Below are 24,044 nucleotides of genomic sequence, written 5' to 3' on the forward strand. Positions count from 1 at the left end.
ATTTGTGACACATCTCCTAGGCTTTTGTACAAGGTCTTAAGGACCTTTACTTACCAATTGTTCCTATGACAGGTTACAAATTAAAACAGGAGTCACCAACTTGGTGCAGAATTTGGTGGCCAGGTTGCTCACTGTGACAATACAGTTTGAATATGTAATGCCAATCCTTGCCCGACTGCACTGGCTGCCCATTAGCTTCTTGGCTCAATTCAAAGCGCTAGTTTTGACCTCTAATTTTGCATTATGGCACACTTCCTGTGTTAGCCATCAGCACTCTCTCAAAATTCTAAATGTATCCACTAGTCCAAAACATTTGGCAACCCTTGAATTAAAGGCTTGCCAAACCTGGAATGAACAGCATTTATGGATAAGTTATTTATTACATGTTGATATTAACCCATTAACAGCTTTGCTGAAATTCTGGTTTCAACTTTCCTATTAAAAATTAGATGTTGAAAGAGATTTCTCCAAAGAAAAATATTGACATTCGCTAGTACAGCTCATTGCATCTATTGGCTATCCCTTTTCTTCATTCTTATTTTCAGTTTAAGTGTTCAGTCCTAAAGATGAGTGCTGAAGCAGTTGTACCCTCCTTTTTTATCTTCCCCTTCCTTGAAGGAGCACATGGTTGCATACACGGTGCCCCCTTCATAATATGGTATGCTCTTTAGCATATGGTACTTAGAGAAGGTATCTTACTACATAGCATATTATGTAGCAGCTTTGCTGCTAGTTTATTGTCTTTGTTTACATCAAGTTTTCTTTAAATGAAATATTGTTTTATTGTATTTTAATGTTTCTCACTCTGTGTGAATGATGCAGTGTGGGTTATAATATAAATACCGGTAAATAAATCTTACTTGATTGGAGAAGTGGCTCCCTCAGGGCCTTCCAGTTCTGACAAAGGAACAAGATCCCATTTAAAGTGCAGACCCCAGTTGAACCCTCCACGGACAACTGGGGAAGAGCTGTAGGTAAGTGTGTCAGCGCTGATTATATCGATGACAGGACAAACCACTGTTTTTCGTGATTCCTGGATGGGTGTCAGCAAAGGTTGCAACCACAGCTCATTCACCTCACAGTGACTGTCCAGAAACACAAGTACCTTCCCTGAGAAAAGAGAAGCACAATACGAACAGAGGGACAGAGAACAAAAAGCAAGGCAATCAGAGTCAGTTACATATTTTCATTATTCTAGACATGTTCACTCTAGCAGAGAGAGGGGAACAATATGAAACATAGCAGCCTTATGGGGAAATCTCAAGTACTTGCTACATCCAGCTAATTCCACTTTTCTTTCTTTTAAAAAGGCAGAACTCTATCACACTACAGTTGGGATGGATTATCTCATGATTACATTTAGAGGGATTCCCCCATCTATGTGGCTATATAGAAGAATTGGGCCTTTTAAACTTCAGTGGGAAGAGGGTGTGATTCTTTACTTATTCTATTAACAAACCCCAACTTCCACGCAAATGGTTATCCTAAACTTGTACTGCAACCAACATATAATATCACTTATCCTCTTTGAACCCTTAACTTATCAACAGCCCTGGTAACTGGGATATAGACATGGTGCAAAGCCTGAGCAACACATGACCATATGCGTGAATACAATATCAATATCAAAGCCTGACAGATATAACTACAATATTTAACAAAAACATTAATGTTTATTTACTACAAGAGTATGTAGTGCACAAGCTTACGTAGTTGCTTTAGCATAGTACTCTCTTTTTTTGTTACTGCCACTTATCAACAGCTTATTTTACACTACCGTTACTAAACCATAGCAGCTCTGAGGAAGCAGTTAGGCTACCCTGTTAAAATCCTTTTGCCAGACTGCCCTTATATCTACACCATCCTGCTTAACCCTCACGTACAGGTCTATTTTTGCTGTCCTGTCCTGGAATCTTCCTCTGACTCTCCACCCGAAAACCAGAGCTTACCATTCCAAACTGCTTCTCACTTCTTCTGCCTCAGTGCTGCAGACAGATCCCGCCCCTCTCATTCATTCAGCTAAGCCAAGTGACTCACCTATCCCAGCAAGTGTTTCGCCACCAAACTATGCTGCCTTCCCCTCAGCTCCTCCTCCATTGTCTTCTTCTACGGGCTGTTCCCTATGAACACCAAGCACCAACCAACATGGGCTGGCTTCGCTCCAGGTCTGGCCTTAGCCAATCACATGTCTAACAAGGAATTCTACACCTGCAACCAGCAGTCAGATAATGCATATATTCTAATCTTCTTTGCATACTGAGCGTTTTATCTCCACCCCCTCTTCAGATGTCAGTTAAGGTCCCCCATGACATTTAAATCAATTTTCACCTGATCAGACAGAAGACACCCCTCAAACACATTACAATACAAATGTCAGAACACATTATACTCAATAAGACTTGCCTCAAACAGGATTTATTCCTAAAAGAAATCAATTTTAGAATTAACTAAAACCACACAACTCATATAGCCACAGACCTTGTCTTGTTGGAAAACACATGGAGTGAGAGGTTGGTGACCTAAATTGTAGCAATTATCTGGATACTAATAATGTAATAATAAGTGGGATAATAGTTTCATTTCTTATATCAAGTACTTTTTCTAGGGAAATTAAGTTACAGCATCCCTCAGATTTTTTTTGGGGGGGGGGGAGTGTGTGGAATCACCAAGAGTATTACAGTGGTACCTCGACTTACAAAGACGATCCGTTCCGCGGCCGTCTTCATAAGTTGAAGTCTTCAGTTCTCGAAGCGCCCATTCTGCGCATGCGCGAAGCGCAATTTCACGGTTCTGCGCAGGCGCAGGGCGCACACGGCAAAAAGACTTCCGGGGTTGTCAATTTCTGAAGTTGAAACCTTCGGAAGTCGAGTCGTTCGGTTGTCGAGGTACCACTGTATTTTTTTAACTTGTATCCCACAGCCTTCATCATGAATGCTCTCCGGAGGCTAAAACGATAAAAACTATACTATTGATCATATGAGTCATCCATTACAATTGTGAGTCACAAACAAGGCCAAGGGGGTGGCCAGTAAAAAAGATAAAATTATGAGTTTTTAAAAGCCCATTAAAAACTTAGAAGTTATTCCTAAATGAAAGCAGAGGTTGGAAACCAGAAACTCAGGAAATTCCATTCTAAAAAGGCAGTTAGGTGTTCCAATTATAGCTATAAAATTTTCCTACTTCGCTGGGTATAGCTTAGGGAAGCTATTCACAAGCTGCAGCACTGAGCTCAAATAGTAAAGCTGAACAAGTACTGCTGCATGTTCAGAACTTCAATGTAATTATACTGCATTAATGTAGATGATTAACACACATTAATTAGGAGGAGCTTAAATCATCATTACAAATTATAACACAAGCTTTCCTGATTCAACACTGATCATTGTTCATGCACAATGTGGGCTGATTATAAAGATTATCAAAAAGATACTTTAACCTAATTAAATGCTATAGCCACAACAAATCTCTCTGGGGAGATGATTGTGAATCAGCATGAATGTAAACAGCTTTAGTAAGATGCCTTGTCATAATGGAAACAATTTAACATGCCAACTTAGGGCCAGATTAGTTAGTCCCTTTTGGGGAAAGAAAGACAAGTCACAGTCGTTTTACTGCATTTCACAAACCCTAGTTTTCACAACTGGTGCATATTATGGCAAAATAAAAACCTTTTAAAAGAAGGAGGTTGTTATGACATTACTTCCCAGGCTTAATACACTCAAGATTAGAAGTCCATCTCAGATTTGCCCCTTCCCTGCTTTTCTTACCATGAGCAGAAGAGGGATGATCCTGGACAGCAAGAGAGATTCCATATTTAAGATAAAATAGAGAACAGATAGCCAACTACACTATTCTTGAGTGTCCACCCTATTTTCCAAATGGTGGTTCACTACAGTCTGACCCCATCACAAGTTTTCAGGTTCTATACTGATGCCGACAACTACCGTACCTACAGAATATTTAACCACCTGGAAATAACAGGAAAAAGCATACGTCTTAAAATTTGGGACAGTGAAAGAATTATATCTCATTATCTGCTAACTGTGGCTAACAGTGGTCTTTTCAGCAACAGACTTTTATTTGTTTTTAAATCCAGGGATGTTCTATGTATTTTGCTGACTTATTTTTTGTTCATTTTAATGATGTATTTTTAAAAGACATCTGAAGACAGCCCTGTTTAGGGACGCTTTTAATGTTTAATGCTGCCTTGTGTTTTTAATATTCGGTTGGAAGCTGCCCAGAGTGGCTGGGAAACCACTCTTTTATTTCTGCCCCGCCCTCCCAAGTCAAAACCGGGCACAGGGTTTAAATTAGTTGTTGTAGTAGTATTGTTTTGCTTGAAAGCTGATCAAGGAGGATTTACTATGAGAAGTTTCATATTTTCCTTTATTCTTCATTAAATGTATTAAAGTCACAAGTAATTTGGACAAACCATCATGATTTAGAAGTACTGAACAAACAAAGGGTCTACTTGAATTCATAGAAATGAAGGACATTACCTGTAGCATGGGAAGCTCCAATCATTCTCCCACGAATTAGCCCTTCTCGCTTCTCATTTCTGACTAGCTTTATATTGTTCGGAAGATTTTTTGTTAAATAAGTATCCAATTCTTCTTTCAGATCAGCTAGTGTAAGAAAAGGCAAGGGGAGTAAGTCGGCATTTAGTAATCTGTCAGTAGTTCAAGTATCCTTAGACTACACTGCACAAAATTAACATAATAATGCAAGAGTCTTTCACCTAATTCACTACTGTCATCCACCAAGATAATTTCATGGAGAAGATTAGATGGTGTGCGGTCCAAAACGCTATGCACTGTCCGAAGCAAGGCAGAGAATGCTTCATTATAGAAACAAATTATAATGCTAGCATAGGGCAGATCATGAGGATAACTTTTTTCTTTACACCTGCAAGAAAGAAAAATCACATATTATAACACATAGTTTTCAAAGAATGTTGCTAATATTTCACGAACACCCCATATAATACCAAAATAGAAGCTGCACCCTCCCTTTTATAATAACCATGCAATATGCATGTAGCTGTTTCCCCCACAGAATCTCTTTTACTCATGAGTTTAAGAAACCATATGCCCTATGTATCATTGGCACCTAAAAAATGAGTCTGGCAATTGAGTTGCTGAGGAATACAGGATTTTGTTTTCTGTAGAGGATTCAGATTTATCCTTTTACTGTGCGTGCTTGTTGTTTGAAGAAACCGAACCCTGCATATTTTACATTTCTTTCTCTGCATTACATTTGTCCACTAACTTTTTTTTTAAGATAATGAAAACAGGAAATTTAGGGAACACAGTTAGCCTCTCTCGAATGCCTCCACAGATAAGTTATACAAAATCCAGTCCTTTTCCCACCCCACCCCACTCATTTTCTTCCTCTGCTCCTTCCATTCATAGCCCTTTCTTCATCTTACACTTCGTTCAGCCTCCTCCTTTCCCCATTTACGGTAATTTTTCTTTCAGCACTGCAATACCTTTCTAATCCTGATATCCTTCTAACAAACATATGAAGCTGCTTTATACAGTCAGACCACTGATCCATCTCATTCAATATACTCCACACCAACTACAGCAGCATCTCAGACAGGTGTTCCCCAGTGCTACCTAGAGGTGGCAGTACTGTAATTGATTCAGAGACTTTCAGCATGAAGAGAATACATGCTCTTTCCCCTTTAAATTCCCTACTTCACTGTTCCTTAAAACTTTAAACACTATTCTTTAAATTTCTCCACAGCTTTTTTCCTGTCCATTTGCATGTTTTTCTAAGACCCAAATATATTTCCCTTTCTATTCCATTATTTCCCCCTGCTTCAAGCTATCCCTCATATTTAGCCATTTCCACGGCTCATTTCTACTTTTACTGAACCCTGTACAAGTAGGGCTTCCTATATTACAGAATCTCTTACAATTCTATAGCTTAGAGAAAATACGTAATAGTAATGATGCAAAAAAATGGTTGTATATCTAATTTCCAGTTAAGCTTGAGTCCTAGGAATTCTCAATTAAACACTGAATCAAATGAAAGCAGGTTACAGGTAGGTAGCCGTGTTGGTCTGGATCGAAGTAAAATAAAAAAATTCCTTCAGTAGCACCTTAAAGACCAACTAAGTTTTTATACAGGATGGACGTATAGACACCACCTTATACAGAAAACCAACTGACCGACAAACATATCTACATGCTTCTAGCTACCATCCCAAACATACCAAACAATCCATCGTATACAGCCAGGCCTTACGTTACAACCGCATCTGTTCCAACTCTACAGACAGAGAATCTCACCTAAGAGATCTACAGCAAACCTTTTTAGAACTAAAATATCCACCTGATGAAGTTAAACAACAGATCAACAGAGCCAGACAGATACCTAGAGAGAACCTGCTGCAAGACAGACCCAAAAAAGAAAATAACAGAACACCACTAGTCATCACATACAGCTCCCAAGTTAAAACAGTACAACGCATCATCAGAGATCTACAGCCTCTCCTGGACAATGACAGCTCCCTTTCTCAAGCTCTGGGAGGAAGACCTTTCATTGCCTACAGACAGCCACCCAATCTTAAACAACTCCTCACCCACAATAATACAACCACCAGACTTAACATGGACACTGGTACCAGAGCCTGCAATAAACCCAGATGCCAACTTTGCTGCCACATACACCCAGACAATACCATTACTGGCCCCAACAACATCCAACATACCATCTCAGGACTATTTAATTGCTCATCCTCTAACATTGTGTATGCCATCAAATGCCAACAGTGCCCTTCAGCTCTCTATATTGGACAAACAGGCCAAACCCTACGCCAAAGGATAAATGGACATAAATCTGACATCAGGAACCAGAAGACAGAAAAACCAGTAGGAGAACACTTCAATCTCCCAGGACATTCTATACAAGATCTCAAAGTAGCTGTCTTACTACAAAAGAATTTCAGAAATAGACTGGAAAGAGAAGTTGCTGAATTGCAACTTATCACCAAGCTCAAAACCATGGAGGGACCTGGTTTGAACAGAGATATCGGGTTCTTATCTCATTATACATGATAAGCGATCTTCAGCCATCTCCACCCTTGCTTTTTCATGCAAAACCATTTGCAGTCGTTTCCGGTCATCAACAGCTATCAGTCAGTCAATCACCCATTTCCACCACCCTTCTGAGTGATCCCCCCTCCCCATCCCCACCCCTCCCCACCCCTTCTCTACATAAGTGCCTGGAAACTTCCATTTCACTGTATCTGAAGAAGTGTGCATGCACACGAAAGCTCATACCAAAATAAAAACTTAGTTGGTCTTTAAGGTGCTACTGAAGGAATTTTTTTATTTTACAAATGAAAGCAGAATAGGGAGCAGTATTTCTCCCTCCTTCTCTCCAATATTGCTTCTAGAAAATTATACAGGTTACTAAGTTTTGCAAAGAATCTTCCAGCCCTGTTCATAAACCATACTTAAAACACGGAATGATGTCAAGCATGAACTCAATGTTCACTCCATCCTAATAAGGAGATAAAGGCCTTTTAAGTGAGATCTTTGAACCTATACATTACAACAGGATCATGACATAGCCAAAATCAAAGCTCAAAAAACAAAATATTCAGTGATCTGCAATTATTAGGGCTGTTTCACAGATCTGAATATTTAATTTGAAATGAAAAGATTTCTTAAGGTACACAATATATAGCTGCATTACAAGAGAAAGGAATACAGCCTTTTGTGCATGCATATGTTAAAAGTTGGTTCTGAAATTTTAAATTCTATATGGATCTTAATACCATAGTGATTATCAGATTTTACATTGCAAAGAACTTCACACACAAAGGGCACAATCCAGCCAAAGTTAAGCACTTTAAGCAACAGAAAAATACATATTTGTCTTGCATACTGCACAGCAAAAACCGTCAAGCAATTCTACATGTTCTACTGCTATGCATATTTTGCCAATGTAAATACAAAAAGGAAATTATTTTCAAAACCATGTTATTTCTGAATCGCTCCCTTTCTTAATATAATTTCTGGTATGGTCTGAATTTCTTACTTCTCATCCTCTCTCATTTCCATCAGCTCTCTATTTGGGGGTAAATATGCTCATTCGACAACTCTGAGGAGACCTTAAATCTGTAGAGGACTGGAAGAAAAATGTTTACTTTATGAAAAAACTACAATGTCACATGTATATCCTTTTTCTTTCTTGAGCATGACTAAGAAATAGAACCCAGGACAGGGCTATGAAATAGCCAAGTTTCAAAGAGTCAAGTTCTATTGGGTGGGGGGAATAGATCAGCTGCCAAATTTTGGGGGAAGGGCCAAAGCTGCTCTCCCCCATCAAATGAAGAAAATATGGGACGGGGAATCCTATGGGAGAAAGTAAAGTAATACACTTAAGAACGTTGCTGTTCCAGGTGTATAGCATGCACTCCACTCACAATATAATAATACAGTAATATAATAATAAATTTTTATTTATACCCCACCCTCCCCAGCCAAAGCCAGGCTCAGAGTGGTTAACACAAAATATAAAACAACTGATTAAAATACAACTCAAACAACAAGACTACATACATCAAAATTAAGTTAAAAATTAAAAATGCAGCCTCATATAAAAGGGAAAAAGAAAGGGAAAATGGGGGAGGGAATCAGATTGGCTCCAGGCCAAATGCCAGGCGGAACAACTCTGTCTTACAGGCCCTGCAAAAAGAAATCAGGTCCTGCAGGGCCCTGGTCTCAGGAGACAGAGCGTTCCACTAGGTCGGGGCCAGTGTTGAGAAGGCCCTGATTCTAGTAGAGGCCAATCGGATTTCCTTCGAGCCCGGGACCTCTAAGGTATTACTGTTTTTGGACCTTAAGGTCCTCCGCGGGGCATACCGGGAGAGACAGTCCCATAAATAAGAGGGTCCTAGGCCATAAAGGGCTTTAAAGGTCAAAACCAGCACCTTAAATCTGACCCTGTACTCCACCGGGAGACAGTGCAGCTGGAAAAGCACTGGGTGAATATGCTTCCATGGCAGGGACCCCGTGAGGAGCCCGATGCAGCATTCTGCACCCGCTGGAGTTTCTGGGACAGCTTCAAGGGCAGCCTCACATAGAGCGAATCAGAGTAGTCAAGCCTGGAGGTGACCATTGCATGGATCACTGTGGCTAGGTCGGGGTGGGAAAGGTAAGGGACCAACTGCTTAATGCGGTGAAGGTGAAAAAATGTCGCCTTAGCTGTTGTAGTAACCTGCGCCTCCATAGAAAGGGAGGTGGGTAATCCCTGCTCACCCTCCCCTCGACCCTCGATATGGGGTGTAGATTGAAAGGGGTTCAAGCATCACTGCATCTCAAAACCCTTCACCCCACCACCCCCTGGACTCCATCTCAGAGGAGCCATACAGGAATGTAAAAAGTGCCTCCCCTGTGATAGTTCTGATTAAAATTTAAACCAACCATATGCATACCTACAAACACCGTAAAATGCTTGATGCTCCCGTGCTTGACCTGACTTTCCCCTTCTGCAGAACTAAGCCATTTTTGCAAAGGACAGAACCCTTTCTTTAGGTGCTATTTCCTTCCATGTTCCTCAAAACAGCTAAACAGCTCCCTAATGGAATCTCCCCCCCCCCGTATATACAGTATAGGAATATAAATAGGCACACAACCAAAGGCATCCCTGCAACATACAAGCCCCATCCTTCCCACTGCCCATCTTTCTGTTGGCCTTTTTGCTAGAATGTTCATCACCATTGGGCTCTTGAAACAAAGTATTCACTTTATCGAGAACATGCAGAAACATACTTTGCATCTCTTGTGTCTGGCACATCTCTGTGATATCCCAACCGGTTACTGATGAGCATATTGAAAGCATGCTTTTGATAGCCCAAGTCTCTCACTTCCTGGTCTTGTTCATTAAAAATCATACCTGCAACAGAGAATGTGCCAAAATCAATTCACCGTCTAATGTATGTATTGCCAATGATCAACTTCTTAAACTTATGTGTTCAGCTAATGATATATTCAAATTCAAACACTGCCCCATACTCATTTCCTGGCCCAGGGAAAGACTAATGAGGAGCTCTTACTGCTACACAGGATGGCCTATCTAAGCTTAAGGCATTTACAACAATATTTGTGCAGTATTTACCATACTACTATGGTACTAATGAAGCTCTTTTATCAAGTCTTAGGAGAGCCAGAAGAGGTAGCTGGAATATTGCTCTTTGGGGCAGGAGGGAGTGGGTGAAGGACAGCAAGAATGTAGGAGGCGCAAGGCTAAAATACACACACAATTTGCAAAGCTGGTCTCAATAATTTTAAATAGTCCCCAGTGATATAGCTGCATGGGATTTCAGAGGAGGAGACATGGCTGTGTTTGCATGTTGATTCAATACACCTAGTCCATGCTAACCACTCGTTAACCTCACTTGCCCATATGACAGGCAGGAGTATAGTAGGCAAAGAACAGATTGCACAGTGCAAATAGGACAAAATGGCATCAAGGGGCATGGAATACTCCACACCACTCTTCTCTTCTCTTCTCAACTTGTTCCCTCTAGATCTTCCAGTTGTGCAGAAAACACATCTATGTGTACATCCTTAACAACACTTGTCCATAATATACAGCCATACTGGGGTTAAAATTTTCAGGCCAGAAGACTACAGCTAGTTTGTTTTATCTATCACAAAACATGTTGAAACTGGTGGATCATGCTATCCAGCAGCACAAAGAAGAAAAATCAAATCAAACAGGTGGGGGGCATAGAACAAAAGGTTTAGAAAGCAGCATGCAACGAGTTCAAATTCTTTATTATTTTTGTGACCTCTTATCTATTCTTGCACACCTGAGGACTAGAAACAAGCACGTTTGGTTTGAAGACTCTGCAGAATGAACCTGGGACCTACCTATTCTAGAAAAAGACTATTTTTAAAGGAGGGGAATGCATCTTGGAAATGATTCTAAGCTTTCCTCCCTATTTTACAAAGCATATTCTCTCCTTACTGCAACTAAAATTGCATACAGCTTTTGGTTCATGTAACCTAATCTTCTTAACAGTCAAAGCCAATAGGCATCTTCAGTTCATTCACTATGAAGCACGCATTCAGGGAAAGCGTGATCTAAAGTAAATAAGAATTTTTAGCATCTCCAATTTCATGAAGAAAAACCTACTGGACAAAACTATGTTTCTGAGAGCTACATGCAGTAATAGCATTCTACATGCATTGGTTAATGCTGAAGAGGTTCCTCACCCTGAGGAAATAAGAGGGAAATTGAGGTTGGGACCCGGATGCAGAGTACAACTGGCTCTGTGAAGAAAAGGTGCTATTGTACAAGATACCAGACAGAGGCTACACGATTCTGTAATAGTGACTGCTAAGCCCCTTCCTCATTCTCAGTTGGGTCTTATTCCAGGGACTACACTCATTTCCCCTTATCATAGGTGGAACTACAGTAAAGAGACCATAAGCGGCTATGTGAACCACTGTAGGGGTTCACTGTTGCCAGTTCTGGGCTTCCAGATTGGCCCACCACCACCTTCAATTATGAGAGAAAGAGGGGGCAGAGAATATGGAGACACTTAGTTCCTTGGGTGGGATGTTTTTTTTTTTTGAGGCTGTCAGATTCTGCAAGCCGTCAAAGATTGTGGGATCCTCAAAGTTCCTGTTCCCCTATAATACCAAGACTCCTACAGAATCTTGCTCTTCCAAAGGTCTCCTCAGAGTCCAGACCCAGGTGGATTCCAACAAATACATTTCAGACCAAGCTATACCCCTAATATTGTAGAATGAGATTCATAATGAACACTATGCTGAATGTCTGGCTTTCATATCATAAATAAAGCAAGTCTGATTACCTTATTAGATTATACTTTCTTTGCAGATGACAAAACATCCCTAGCATATTTTGCCACTAAACTAGACAAAGATCTATTTGTATTTTAATGGTTTATTAAAATAGCAGATCTAATTGAATTGCCTCTGCATTTTTCATTAGTAATATATATGCCTGGCAATTACTAATCTGGGTAAACCACTGTCCTTCAAGAGCAAGCAGTTTTCTAATTTAGGGCTCCCATTCATTTCCTGTCTGAAACTACATAGGAAGTCAGAAGCACTTCACATCTGGTTTTCACAATATGAGTTTCAATGCAGTCAATTACTATTCACTTACCCATTTCAGGAGAAATCTCAGTATCCCCCTTGATTGGATCTTGTACAGCATTTCCCAATGGATTCCTGTTCTTACTGTATCTTTGGTGAGCTTCAGGTATGTGTACTGGCCCATGGACAAAACGGGGATAGATCTTTTTAGGAAATGGCTTCTGAGGTTCAAGCCCCTTGATGGGCACATTCTTGAAAGACTGGGTCTCTTCGCTGAAGTTGAAATAAATAAAGAGTAGAAGTGTCCAAGTCACAGATGTGAAGAGGCAGCCATAGCAGAAATAGCGAAGTGTGACACTTCCCATTGTAATCCTAGCATTGTTGTTAGCACATTCTCAATCCCCTAAAAGAATATCAAAGGGAAAAGGATAAGATTTCCAATTACAAGCGTCTTCCTGAAAGCTGGCCTTTCAGAAAATGATCTATTTTAAATTAACCGTATACTGTAATAATGTCTTGAGAATGATAATTTTTCATCCTATGCAAAAGCATCAAATCATACATCAACTTATCATTATGCCAAGTAACCATAAACTAAGGAACAGCAATGGATACAGAAATTTTAAGTGAAGCATTAACAGCATTTTACATAACTTATCATTGCAAATATTCTACAAAGAAAGCACCACATAATAAGATTACATTGTCAAATGCCTTGTGGGCATCTCAATAAAATGTCTCTATCTTGGATAAACTGCTGGCTTCTTGTTTGTAAATCAACCATCACTCTCAGAAACAAATGCTCCCTCCCCTCTCCTTTAAAAATCCTACTGCCCTTGACTTTACAAGCATTTTGTGTTGTATCTGCTTCGGCACTAACAATGGTTAATGATAACTAAATTCCCTCTTATGACTTGCTAATCTGCTTCAGAACCCAATTAAAATATGCATTCAGTCCGTGAGTCCTTCCTTTTTTAAAACTAACAAGTTACTTGCAAATTCAACTGTTAGAAACAGACTGATCTTCACCTCAGAATGGCACAAATACCATGTTAAACAAGTAAAGTTCATTTATTACTGGAAATGTCAGGTTGAGACATATTAACAGCAAATATAATCTGAACTTTAAACATTTACAGCCTAACCACTAAAAATATTTGTAGCACAACAACTAATTTTTAACAGGGAGCATGTTTTGAACTGAACAAAGGCTAAAAAGTCAGCAACTTTAGCTCTATTTCAACTCATCCTACAGGAGAAAAGACATGGGTTCTCAAGCTTTGTTCTCTTCAACACACAGAAACTCTGGTTCTTCACTTGTGTGCTGCACCACTTCACTCTTGTTTACCCATGTCAGAAAGAATTACTGCAACACCATGTCAATGGAACAAGGGATTGCTGCAGGTGAGGTGGGAATACCCTGGATCATACCAAGCTCTGGGTCACCAGTCTCTGTTACTAACTTATCGTGTAGTTGCAGCTACAGAAAATATTTTTCTAGACCCAGGACACAATTGGTAATCCTCTTTCCCCTCCCCTTCAGTTACACAAGGAATTACATACACCTGGCTCTGTTTTTCTCCCCCTGCAATCCACAACACTTGCGCCTCAAACTCAAGATTTGGCAGCAGATTTAGAGTTTCTGCAACTAGCCATAGAGTAATTAATTACCAAGGCCACTCTCAGTGAATTCTCAAACAAGGAACAGTATATTTCCTATGAGAATGTCACAACCAGTTCAGAAACATGTTCAGTTCCTGCCCCTTCTTACTTAATTTTGAAATTTATTCATTATTTTGCTTATAGGCCATGCTGCAAAGAGCAGTGGCAATGATGCTTCAGCCTCCCACAAATTTTAATTTGCCCACAAACCTGCACTGGCATATATACATATACATGCTGCAATATTACAAATAATATATGCTATAACCTCTGAGTTTAGGTCCTCTGAACAGAAGAGAGCTAAGGTTGCAATCCTATACCCATCAACTTAGGACTAAGCCCCTTTAAACTAAATTCAATGAACAGACATGCACAGGAGTACGCACTAAGTTTCCAGTATTAGCTGCTGGTCATTAACAGTGAGACACTTTGTCCTCACCAGTACTGTAGTACAAGAAGGGACTGCAAGGTCAATTTCCTAGATACAAGGAATCCAGTGTACCTGTAAAAATTAAGTCATCTTCACAGAGTTTCTTCAAACTGTATCCATAGCACTTGGTTAAATGAGCTGTAAAGGAATGCTGCAGATACACACATCTCAGCTGGACAGTTTTAAGATTCGCTTTCTGAATAATAAAGTGAAAAAAACAAGTACTGACCTTTCTCTATTAAAATGCACGCTAGCAGAGGACAACGTTATGTAGTAAAAGCATGTGCCCTGTAGTTACAGGATAATCTAGTTGGTGTTTTCATAACAATAATTACAATAAAAGGCACAGCAGCCCTTTAATTAAAACCAGTCCATTCCCAAAAGGATTCAAATCCCCACTCAATCCACTGAGTGACCTTGGGACAGTCACTATCTTAGGATTGACCTACCTGACAAGGGTGTTGGCGAGGATAAAATGGAGAGAGAAAGAAGCGTGTAAACCACCTTCAGTTCCTTGGAGTAATGGTGGAATATAAATATAACAAAAATGGTTTAAAAGGGGGGGACCAATTTGTGTGCCACTCTGGAAAAACACAGCTACTCCTAAAATTTGATTGTATATATAATTCTACAAATTTCTCTGGTATGATCATGATACAGCGATAGCATTCACAATCAACACAGGAGACAGTTATAAGCAAGCTAGTCAAAACATGAAGTCCAAGAAGTAATGCTGATATCTTCAAAACAGATGCATTTCTTTCAACCTGCCTATTTTATTTCAGCTTCAATGCTCCCTTTCCAAAAGTAGTATCCTTCTTGTTTGCCATATTACTCTAATTCTACTTAATGCTGTTTACTGGCAGATGCAGAGGTCCGAAGTGTCTCTTTCCTCTTTTATGTTGCTCAAGAAAAACACATACAAGAAAATAGTGTTTGCAGCATCCAAACCAAATTGCTCAGACCATCTCAGTTAAACAGTACTATTTAAAAAACAAAATAGCATCAGGCATCTCTACACAAGACACCACTTGTATGGCAGAAGACACCTCTTACGCGACAGTCTCTAAACTGAAAAGTCCCAAATTATGTAGCCTTTCCTCATACAGGACTTGCTGCCCCATCATTGTGGCTGCCCTTTTCCCAACCTGTTCTCTTCAATACCCTTTTTAAAGTGAGAAGATCAGAACTGTACTCCAAATGCAGTCATTCCCACAGGAAGTAGTGATGGTCCCCAGCCTGGATGGTCTTAAAAAAGTATTAGAAAAATTCATGGAGGACAAGACTACCAGTGCTCTGCCATCATGGCTGTGCTCTGCCATCATGGTGGTATGCTTCTGATTACCAGATGCTGGAAACTGCAGGACAGAAGAGTGCTCTTGTGCTCACAGGGCCGGCCCTAGGGGTAGTCTGGGTGGCGCAGGGTGCCGGCAAGAAACGGAGCGGAGCGGGGGCGCAGGAGCGATCTCCGCACCATGGCACCCAGACGCCCGACGTGCTTGAGACGGCCCCGTGTGCTCATATGCTTGCAAGTTTCCAACAGGCATCTAGATGGCCACTGACAGAACAGGATGCTGGACTAGATGAGCCTTTTGTCTGATCCAGCATGCTCTTCTTCTGTTCTTATGAAGATCAAGCAAGTTGCTTATTTCCTTGACATCTGATGGGAGGGTGTTCCACAGGGCAGGCGCCACAACCAGGTGAAAACTGAGATGCTTAGGAATTCAAGTCCCATGTCCAGCACTGACTTCCACACTTGTGTGTACAATTAGAGTTATATCATGTTGCATGTAGTCTTTGTTCCATGCCACAAGCCATGCTTTCTTTGCCTTATACAACTCAACTCAAAAATATTACCAATGTGAAATACAAATTTCACAACCCATAATTCCCTGAGCGCAAAAATTGAGTTTGGCATCAGAATGTTGCCATATTTTCTTTCTTTTTTAACTGCAAGATACTGCCAATTCTGACTATGGTGGAATGACTATGTTATAAGAATTTTGAGGTCATATCTATATATATATATATAATAATTGTTCATAAAACATGTACATGAATGTACAGTACAGGCACATGTCTGAAGCAGCACAGGAAGACAGGCCTTTCTGACACCATTTTGACTCTCTCTCTGACCAGGTGTTCCTCTGCAAGGAAGAAGGGGGGTGGGGGGAACCTTCTCATTGTCTCAGGAATTAAAGTGATAATCCCTGGCATCCTGATACCTGGGTGCCAGACAAAAGGGTGTGATTAACTTGGCTGGGAAACAGGGAAATGTAAATATCTCTCAATTTTGTTGATTAGGTTTTGGGGGCAGGGGGCAGGGTCCAGACTGCTCAGATTACTGCCACCAGACCTCCCCGTTCATGATGTACCTATGATGAATCTAGGGAGGGGGGGTCTTGGGCTACACCCCTTCTGTGACATATGGATGATGCTTCTGGGGGGTGGGCTGAAACCAATTTCAAATTTCTTTTTAAGGGCAAGACATCTTTGTTTGGGGTTCCTTCCTTGTTCTCCTGCGTGAGAGGAAGGACCCTGTTGCAACAGCGAAAATAAAGGCTTTGCTTCTCAAACTTCTCTGGTTGGCCTCTGTTATATTCTCCAACCGATGGAGAACCCAATAAGGGAATAAAGGCAGATTTTTGCCCATATCAACTATATTCCATTCTAACCATCATTGCTTCCACAGAGTTTTAACTGGTTCTAGCTTTTCTAAAACTTTCACTGCTTTTGCAGACATGAGGATAAATTGAGGAAAACATCTGTCAACATTTTCCCCCAAATATGAGACAAACGGAAAGGCGGTTCATTATTAAACCTGACTAATAAAAATCTGAACAGTTCTATATCCAAAAGAGCCATAATATGTTATAGCCCAGTTACAAAGTAACTGCAAGCTCCCAAATAGTTGAAAGCTGTAGGTACCTGGATTGGGGCAAATAGCCTCTGTTTACATTAGCACTTTGATTAGCCTTAAAAGAATAACAGCTTAAGGTTTGTAGAAAACAAAGGTGCTCATGGCTCAAATGGTGATAACAAAGCTGTATGTTATCCTGTCCAAACAGGACATAAAACAGTTATAAAACAGGCTGTCTGTTATCCTGTCCAAAATATCAAAATTAAATCTAAACACTTTTATGCAACCCATGCATGCTTTTAGGAAATGTAACATTCTCAAGAGAGTTAGGAAGAAACAGAAAATTAAAGCTGTCTATACTCATGTGAAACAGATATTCAGCCAACCTTATAATATATGTAAGATAGCCTACTATAGCTACTGCTAAATTTTTATAACTATCTATGGTATTTTTTCCACAACGATAGCTAAGAATACATGGCTAACACCACAGATCAGATTGAATAAGCTACTAAAAGTTTTATGACAAAGCTGCTGACTGAAATATAATAGATTGGTTAAATGTCATCTAACAGGATCACATGTCTCAATGAGAGGCAGATAGATCTTTTTCTTGGCACATATAAAACATTTCAAGGTTTATAGACCAGGCCTAGAGGACCATGAACTGATCAAGGTGAGGGAAAGTGGAACCACTTCCAAGAGGGGCATCAAGACAGGTTTGTCTCTTAAAACACCACTAAAATCATTCACAGAAGAAACACCTAGCCAGAACCAAAAGCTGAAGTGAAAGCTTCTAAACTCTTCCAAGCAGAGTTACCAACTGGGAGATACAGAGGGTACAGGTACACTGGGCCCCATGCCAGCAGAGGTCATAGAATTTTAGCTTTCTTTGTATTTAAAAAAAGGGCGGCAGTCAATCAGATATTTCAAAAGAAAGTTATAAAACAAAACACAAAAACAATGTTAAACAAAAAGGGGTTTCCTCCACAAAGTGGAGGGAGTGTGTGCGTCCTTAATCCAGTCCTCAATATTTTATTCAAGTTGGTGCCCCTGATTTATAGGTTTTGAACTCAACAAAGGAACTGACTAGGCATGATCTTACTGCTGCGAAAAGCAGGTCATGTTCATTTTCCATCTAGTACCATAGAAGAGGAATCTGAGCAATACTCCAATCTAGTTGAAACACATCAATAGAGTTGTGAAAGTTGTGACTAGCTTACTGTGACATCATCCTCACTGAGTGAAAGACAGGAAAACAAAGGCTTTCTGCTTCTTCCGCATTCTGAAAGCTGAAAAACTAGAGAGGTCATCAAAAATGCAATCAATAAATAAAGTTCTAAGATTGTTACCTAAGGTGAACTATTAATCTTAACTTAAATCTATGCATATACCAGCTTTTCAAATAACTTAAGAACTGCACTCTTTTTTTACCCCTCTCAGATCGGAACTGTTTCAGCAACAGCATCTTTGGAGAGAATGCACTTCCCAATTCTATAACTTTGGCAAGCTGATGGAAATGAAGAAATTGTAGAGGCAATACTATCACTTCCTTCACCTCTTTTAATTCTCCTTTTTTAAAAAAAGAAATGGTTACATACCACTTTTGTCTTGTTAAAATTGTTTCATCTTCGGCCTCTTTAAGACTGTACTATTGGTTTCCAACATCCAATTGAAATAACAAATGGGTTATTGAGGAAGGCAGAAGCCTAAACATTTAACAAAGCAGCTGTAAGCCACTCTATTTGTTTATTCAGTTATTTATTTGTGCATATACTGTAACTATATACACATGCATACACATTAAAAAAAGACTGGCAATCCCATCCACCGCTAAACCCAGTATGTTTTGACTATACTGTACACAATTTTGGCTTTAGGCACAATCTCTAGAATGTAGCCCCCACATAAGTTTTCCTACGTCAGTTCTGTAATTTTCCCTATATTATCCCCTGCTTCAATAACTAGTACTTAATCAACATGGTACTAAACCCATCTCTGCCAGAAGATTAGACTTTGTAGGGTTTAGCTGGATTACTGCAGCAATCAGAGGCTGAAGAATAGTTCTCCTTTCCATATCCTACTTTATCCTTCTATACACTCTCCACAACAATTGTTCAATCAGTTATGAGAATACCACCCAAAGATAATAAAAGGGCACTACCTGTGCAACACATCACTAGTAGTAACAGTGAAGATTAAAAAAATACATTGTTCTCACCTACATGCAAGTTGGGGCTGTAAAATCCACATTTTACAAATGTCTGCATACAATAACAGAATGCAATTGCAACATATTAAGGAAACAAATGAAAGTTTTTTTCCTGATTCACTAATCTGCCTATTTTCAACACTGTAACTGTGATAAATAATAGTAAGGATTGTTGTTGCTTAACCTAGTCAACAGCAGTAGCAAAGTAAAGCAACTCTCTGTCCCGCACTATCTGGTGCCAAGGAAAACGCAAGGATTATTGAAGCGCAGAAATCCAGGTCATGTGATATGTTAAGAATGGAGCTATTCTGTCTCCTACCTCACACTGTTGCTATTTTCCAGCCAACAGGGTTCAGGAGTTAGGGCATTCTGAAGCAGATATAACATGACACGATGGGAGTTTTTAAAACATTATTTCCAATGTTATTTAAGCTTGAACTTTCCACAAGAGAAAGATGCCTAAGGCGACAATCCTATTGATATTTACCTGAGAGTAAGTGTCACTAAAGTCAATGGGATTTAGTTTTCAGTAGACATGCATAAGGCTACAGTGCATAGGAATATTTTGATCAATATACTGAATACTTTTCTGTAGCTGCTAAAAGTAAGCTTGCAATAACCCATGGCTATACAAAACTTCTAACCAGGGCTTAGAGAAGCTCTTACCAATAAAAAAAATGTGTTAAAACTTACTTCAGATACTTCTACTCAGTACTATTTTTCTAGAAAAAGAGATGCCAGAACTCACCATAAACGCCTCCCTTGTTCTCTTATAATGGCAATGGTGCCCTGCCACCTCAGAGGTGCTGGAACTGAATTCCGGTGAGTTCTGGCTGAAAAAAGCCCTGCTTATACTTAAAAATTACTACCACATATCATTCCTATATAAGCAGGGATGAAATTCTAAACATCAAAATCTGTACAAATATGAAGAGAGCATCCACCATGACATTCGCTTCTGCCTTACAATGATAGGGAATCTATGGTGTGGTCATCATAGTAGAATGCTATACATTTCAGTATAGAGAAAATTCTGGCTCACACCAGTTTCTCCTTTTCTACAACTCATGTTAGAAATGCCTGTTCCACTTTCTTCACTACATTATGATCGGCAAACAAATAAAATTCAAATGGTATGCCACAGAAACAGACCATTCCTGTTTACAACAAAAGAGCCACAAAAGAATGAAGCTCAATCCTAACTGTTGCTCAGTGCTGAATTAATTGGGTCTTTCTCCCTGAAAAAGTGTTTTTTGGACTGAGGCTTTCTCTCAGCTACCGATTTATAGACTGCCACATTCTGACCAGGGCTGAAAGCATTCATTAGGTAGCACAAAAGAGCATCTCAAAGGAGCAAAATCATCTTGCTCATTGGTTGCAAGAACTTGTAAGCAGCTGGTTCTTTATACCAAACAAAAAAAACAAAAAACCCACAAATCTTTCAACTCCAGATTCCCAACTCCCAATATCCTACAAAGGTGAGAGGGAAAGGAACACAACAATGACAACAACCCCACACTTCCGCATACTGATCTTCCACCACCCCGATTGCACAGTAGGTACAAAAGAGGGACCTACCTAACCTGCATGTGGAGATCTTGAAAAGCTTCCTCCTGACACTGCGGCAAGCCGGAGAGGAAAAGGAAGGCAACAACTGGCCTGCGAAAACTGCTCGCATTTTACTCACCTGACGCACCGTTGCCTCAGGTGCACGTCCCCTTGATTGACTGAGTTGCCCCCTCCAAAACGGGAGGAAAGAAACGATTCCCTCCCTCCTTCGTCTATCCCCACTTTCGGAATTTAGATTATCAAGCTCCCCAGCCAGCGTCTGTCTGTCTCTCCCCGGCCCCTCCCTGCCAAGTTTCTCCTCGCTCGCCGAGATTCAGCGCAATTCCTTGCACGTCTTACACTCGCCTGCCTTGGTCCCACCGGCGCTGACTCCCAGGTTAGCCGGACACAAAACACAAGAGCGCGCGCGCACCTCAAACCGTCCTTCGTTTGCTAAGTTAGGAATGTTCCGTAAAAGAACGTTGGAGAATACCGTTAATATTTAAACACTGACAGCGCCTGGGGGGGGGGGGAGCAGGACGTTAATTCACGGGCTGACTGACTTCGCAGGGAGCGTGGCACGGAGGAGGAGACTCAGGAGGAGGAGGAGGAGGAGGAGGAATGCTGCTGGCGGGGGTAGGAGAAAGGCGAGAGGGGCCGACGCGGCTCCCCCATTCAATCGGCGCCCAGGGAGCAGGCCTGGCGTCCGCACAAAAAGCGCAGCCGGGCGCCTCAGGGCGCTTTCCTGAGGCGGGGAGGAGGTCTCTGCTGCCGGTACCTCAGACTCACCCGCGTTGTGGCGACCGTGCGATGCGGCTGCTGGAGGGCGGCGGGGCTCAGGAGCGCGAGTCGGCGGAACCGCCACCATCCTCTTCACCTGAGGAAGAGAGAGAGAGGCGCTGGCGGCAACGGCTCTCTGAGGGGAGCGCGCGAGGGGGGGGCAGCGGCGCGGGGCACCAAACCGTCAGCGGGAAAGTGGGAGGGAGCGGGGGGGGGCAAACCGCTCCTCCGCGAGCCGCCTCGCCGCTGCCGCTTAGTGGGCACGGTCGGCCACGTGACGTCCCGCTCGCTTGTTCGTAGGCGCGAGCGTGCGTGCGTGCAGTGCGCGTCGCCATGACACGAGAGGCAGGGCTGTTTGCTGCCTGCCTCCCCTCCCCCGCCTCGCTCGCTCTCTCGGGCGGTGGGACAGGCAAGTTTTAAGGCAGGCAGGCGGAAGATCCGGCCCAGCCCACGGCTTTGGTTTCAATCCAAGGATGCCTTTGAAAATGTGCCTGGTGCACGGCACGTGAAGTTATAATGCAAAAGAAACTCTCCCGGAAGACTTGCATGAATTGGAAAGAAAAAGAGAAAGAAAGAAAATATTCACTCTTGTTTATTTTGCTACATTTTAAGGAGGTCAAGTACTGTTCTAATAGTTTATAATGCTGTTTTAGATATCGTCTTTTTGGCTGTTTGTACCTTTATTCCTCCGGCCCTGAGGTGAGAAATGGCTTTGCTCCTTGGGGGCCGGATTCCCTCATAACCGCAGCTTTGGGGGCCGGATTCCGACAGGGGAAGGCAGCAACTTTTTGTTTATTTATTTCTATGCCACCAACACAAAGAGAAAAAATGGCTGTGGACAGCATAAACCAACTACAATTGCATTAGTAAAAATGACTTCAAAGGCTTGAGGAGACTATTGTGGTTGCTGGGTGTGGCCTTCATCTTCCTTTGCAGCAACCCCTAATCTCCTGTTCTGTGCTCTCTTCCCTACCGGTGTGATAGATGTGGTTTCTTTCTTGTGGTGAGGCTTCCTGTATCAAGTTGATGGTGATGCCAATTTCCCACATGCACTGTGTCAGGGGAAGATTTTGGGCACCACGTGGCAGGAGAGAGTCGCAAAGAAAGATGTGCTCTCCCAAGCCCACATTCCCAGAGTGTTCACACTCCTGTCTCAGCGACGTCTACAGAATGGAAGATGGCAGGATCCTCAAGGACATACTGTACTTTATAGAAAGCTGGCTTCAGTCACCAGGCCCATTGGCAGACCAACTCTGCATTACAAAGATGTATGCAAATGTGACATGAAGGCTGGCAACATTCTCCACCCTTGCGAGATGATCACAGCGCCTGGATACAATTGGTCGGGTCATGTATCCACAGTAGTGACCAGAGGAGGAGCATAGAAAGAAGAAACGCCTGGGCATATCTGAACCAGCACAACTGAACACCTTCATCTGCCCCAGCTGCAACAAAACATGTCTCTCCCATATCGGTCTCTATAGCCACAGCAGGTGCTGTAACTCTCCAAATTAATCATTATTATAATTATTATTTATACCACATCACTCTGAGCAGCTTCCAACAGAATATTAAAATACAATAATCTATTAAACATTAAAAACTTCCCTAAACAAGGCTGCCTTCAGATGTCTTCTAAAAGTCTGGTAGTTGTTTTTCTCTTTGGCATCTAGTGAGAGGGCATTCCACAGGGGCATTAACCCATAAAGGCACACTTTCCCACTGTCTCCTAAGACAGACAGATCCCAACCATGTTGGTCTCATCTAAGAAAACTATGGTCAATGTAAGTTTTTCATTTGTAAGCATCAAAAATAAAATTTGAGGGTCTGCGAATGGGTTCAGCTATTGATCTACATCAGGGGTCACCAAACTTACTGTGCTTTGGGCCAGTGCCTGCATCACCGTTAGCGCGGCGGGCCGGGGGGGGGGAGCACGCGACCATACATGTGCGCACACGCTATTTCCGGCGCACTTCCGGGAGGCAGAGTTTTAATCAACAAAAAGTACGCCTCCATTCTCAAAACTTTAGAAAACACTCGCCTTAAATGATGGGAATGTTTTTTTGGGGGGGATGCCTTTGTGGCATAGGTTATTTGAAAGACCATAATTATTTTTTCATAATTATAATTAGTAAACCTAAGAAACAAATCTGTTGGTGTGAAAAAAGTACTAAATGTCAAGCACTTTAAACATTTCATAAGATTCCATAACACAGAGGCTGTTCTCCACATGGCTTAATCTATCTTGGCTTGACAGCACCCACATTAATTGGGTGTTGCAGGGACCCTAATCTTGTTCAGAAGGCAGTGTTTGCTCAAAGGAATGCATGCTTTTAATGCTCTTATGCTCAGGCAGCTTAGGAGCACATGCAATTCAATAAACTATTAATTAATGGGAATAAAGAGCCACTCCCCCCCCCAATAATCTCTCACACTTAACCTCCTGCACAGTTTCTAGAGGGC

At 41.3% G+C, this 24,044-nt stretch overlaps 1 protein-coding gene across 5 annotated transcripts in view; it reads right to left on the minus strand.

Annotated features, from left to right (window-relative positions):
• The window catches only part of GALNT11 (polypeptide N-acetylgalactosaminyltransferase 11), a 58,460-nt gene that overhangs the window by 13,786 nt on the left and 20,630 nt on the right, over positions 1-24,044 (minus strand). Inside the window, exons 1-6 of one of the 5 annotated variants that reach the window (XM_035129343.2) lie at positions 21,591-21,772; positions 12,160-12,492; positions 9,789-9,912; positions 4,739-4,905; positions 4,500-4,625; positions 861-1,110 (exon numbers count right to left, since the gene is read on the minus strand). In XM_035129343.2, the coding sequence (XP_034985234.1) occupies positions 861-1,110; positions 4,500-4,625; positions 4,739-4,905; positions 9,789-9,912; positions 12,160-12,454 (962 nt within the window). In that variant the 5' untranslated portion in view covers positions 12,455-12,492; positions 21,591-21,772. The other 4 variants (XM_035129344.2, XM_060280922.1, XM_035129345.2 and 1 more) reach the window with 4 other exon arrangements.

The sequence above is a fragment of the Zootoca vivipara genome, chromosome 12, assembly GCF_963506605.1.
Source record: "Zootoca vivipara chromosome 12, rZooViv1.1, whole genome shotgun sequence".
Taxonomy (NCBI): domain Eukaryota; kingdom Metazoa; phylum Chordata; class Lepidosauria; order Squamata; family Lacertidae; genus Zootoca; species Zootoca vivipara.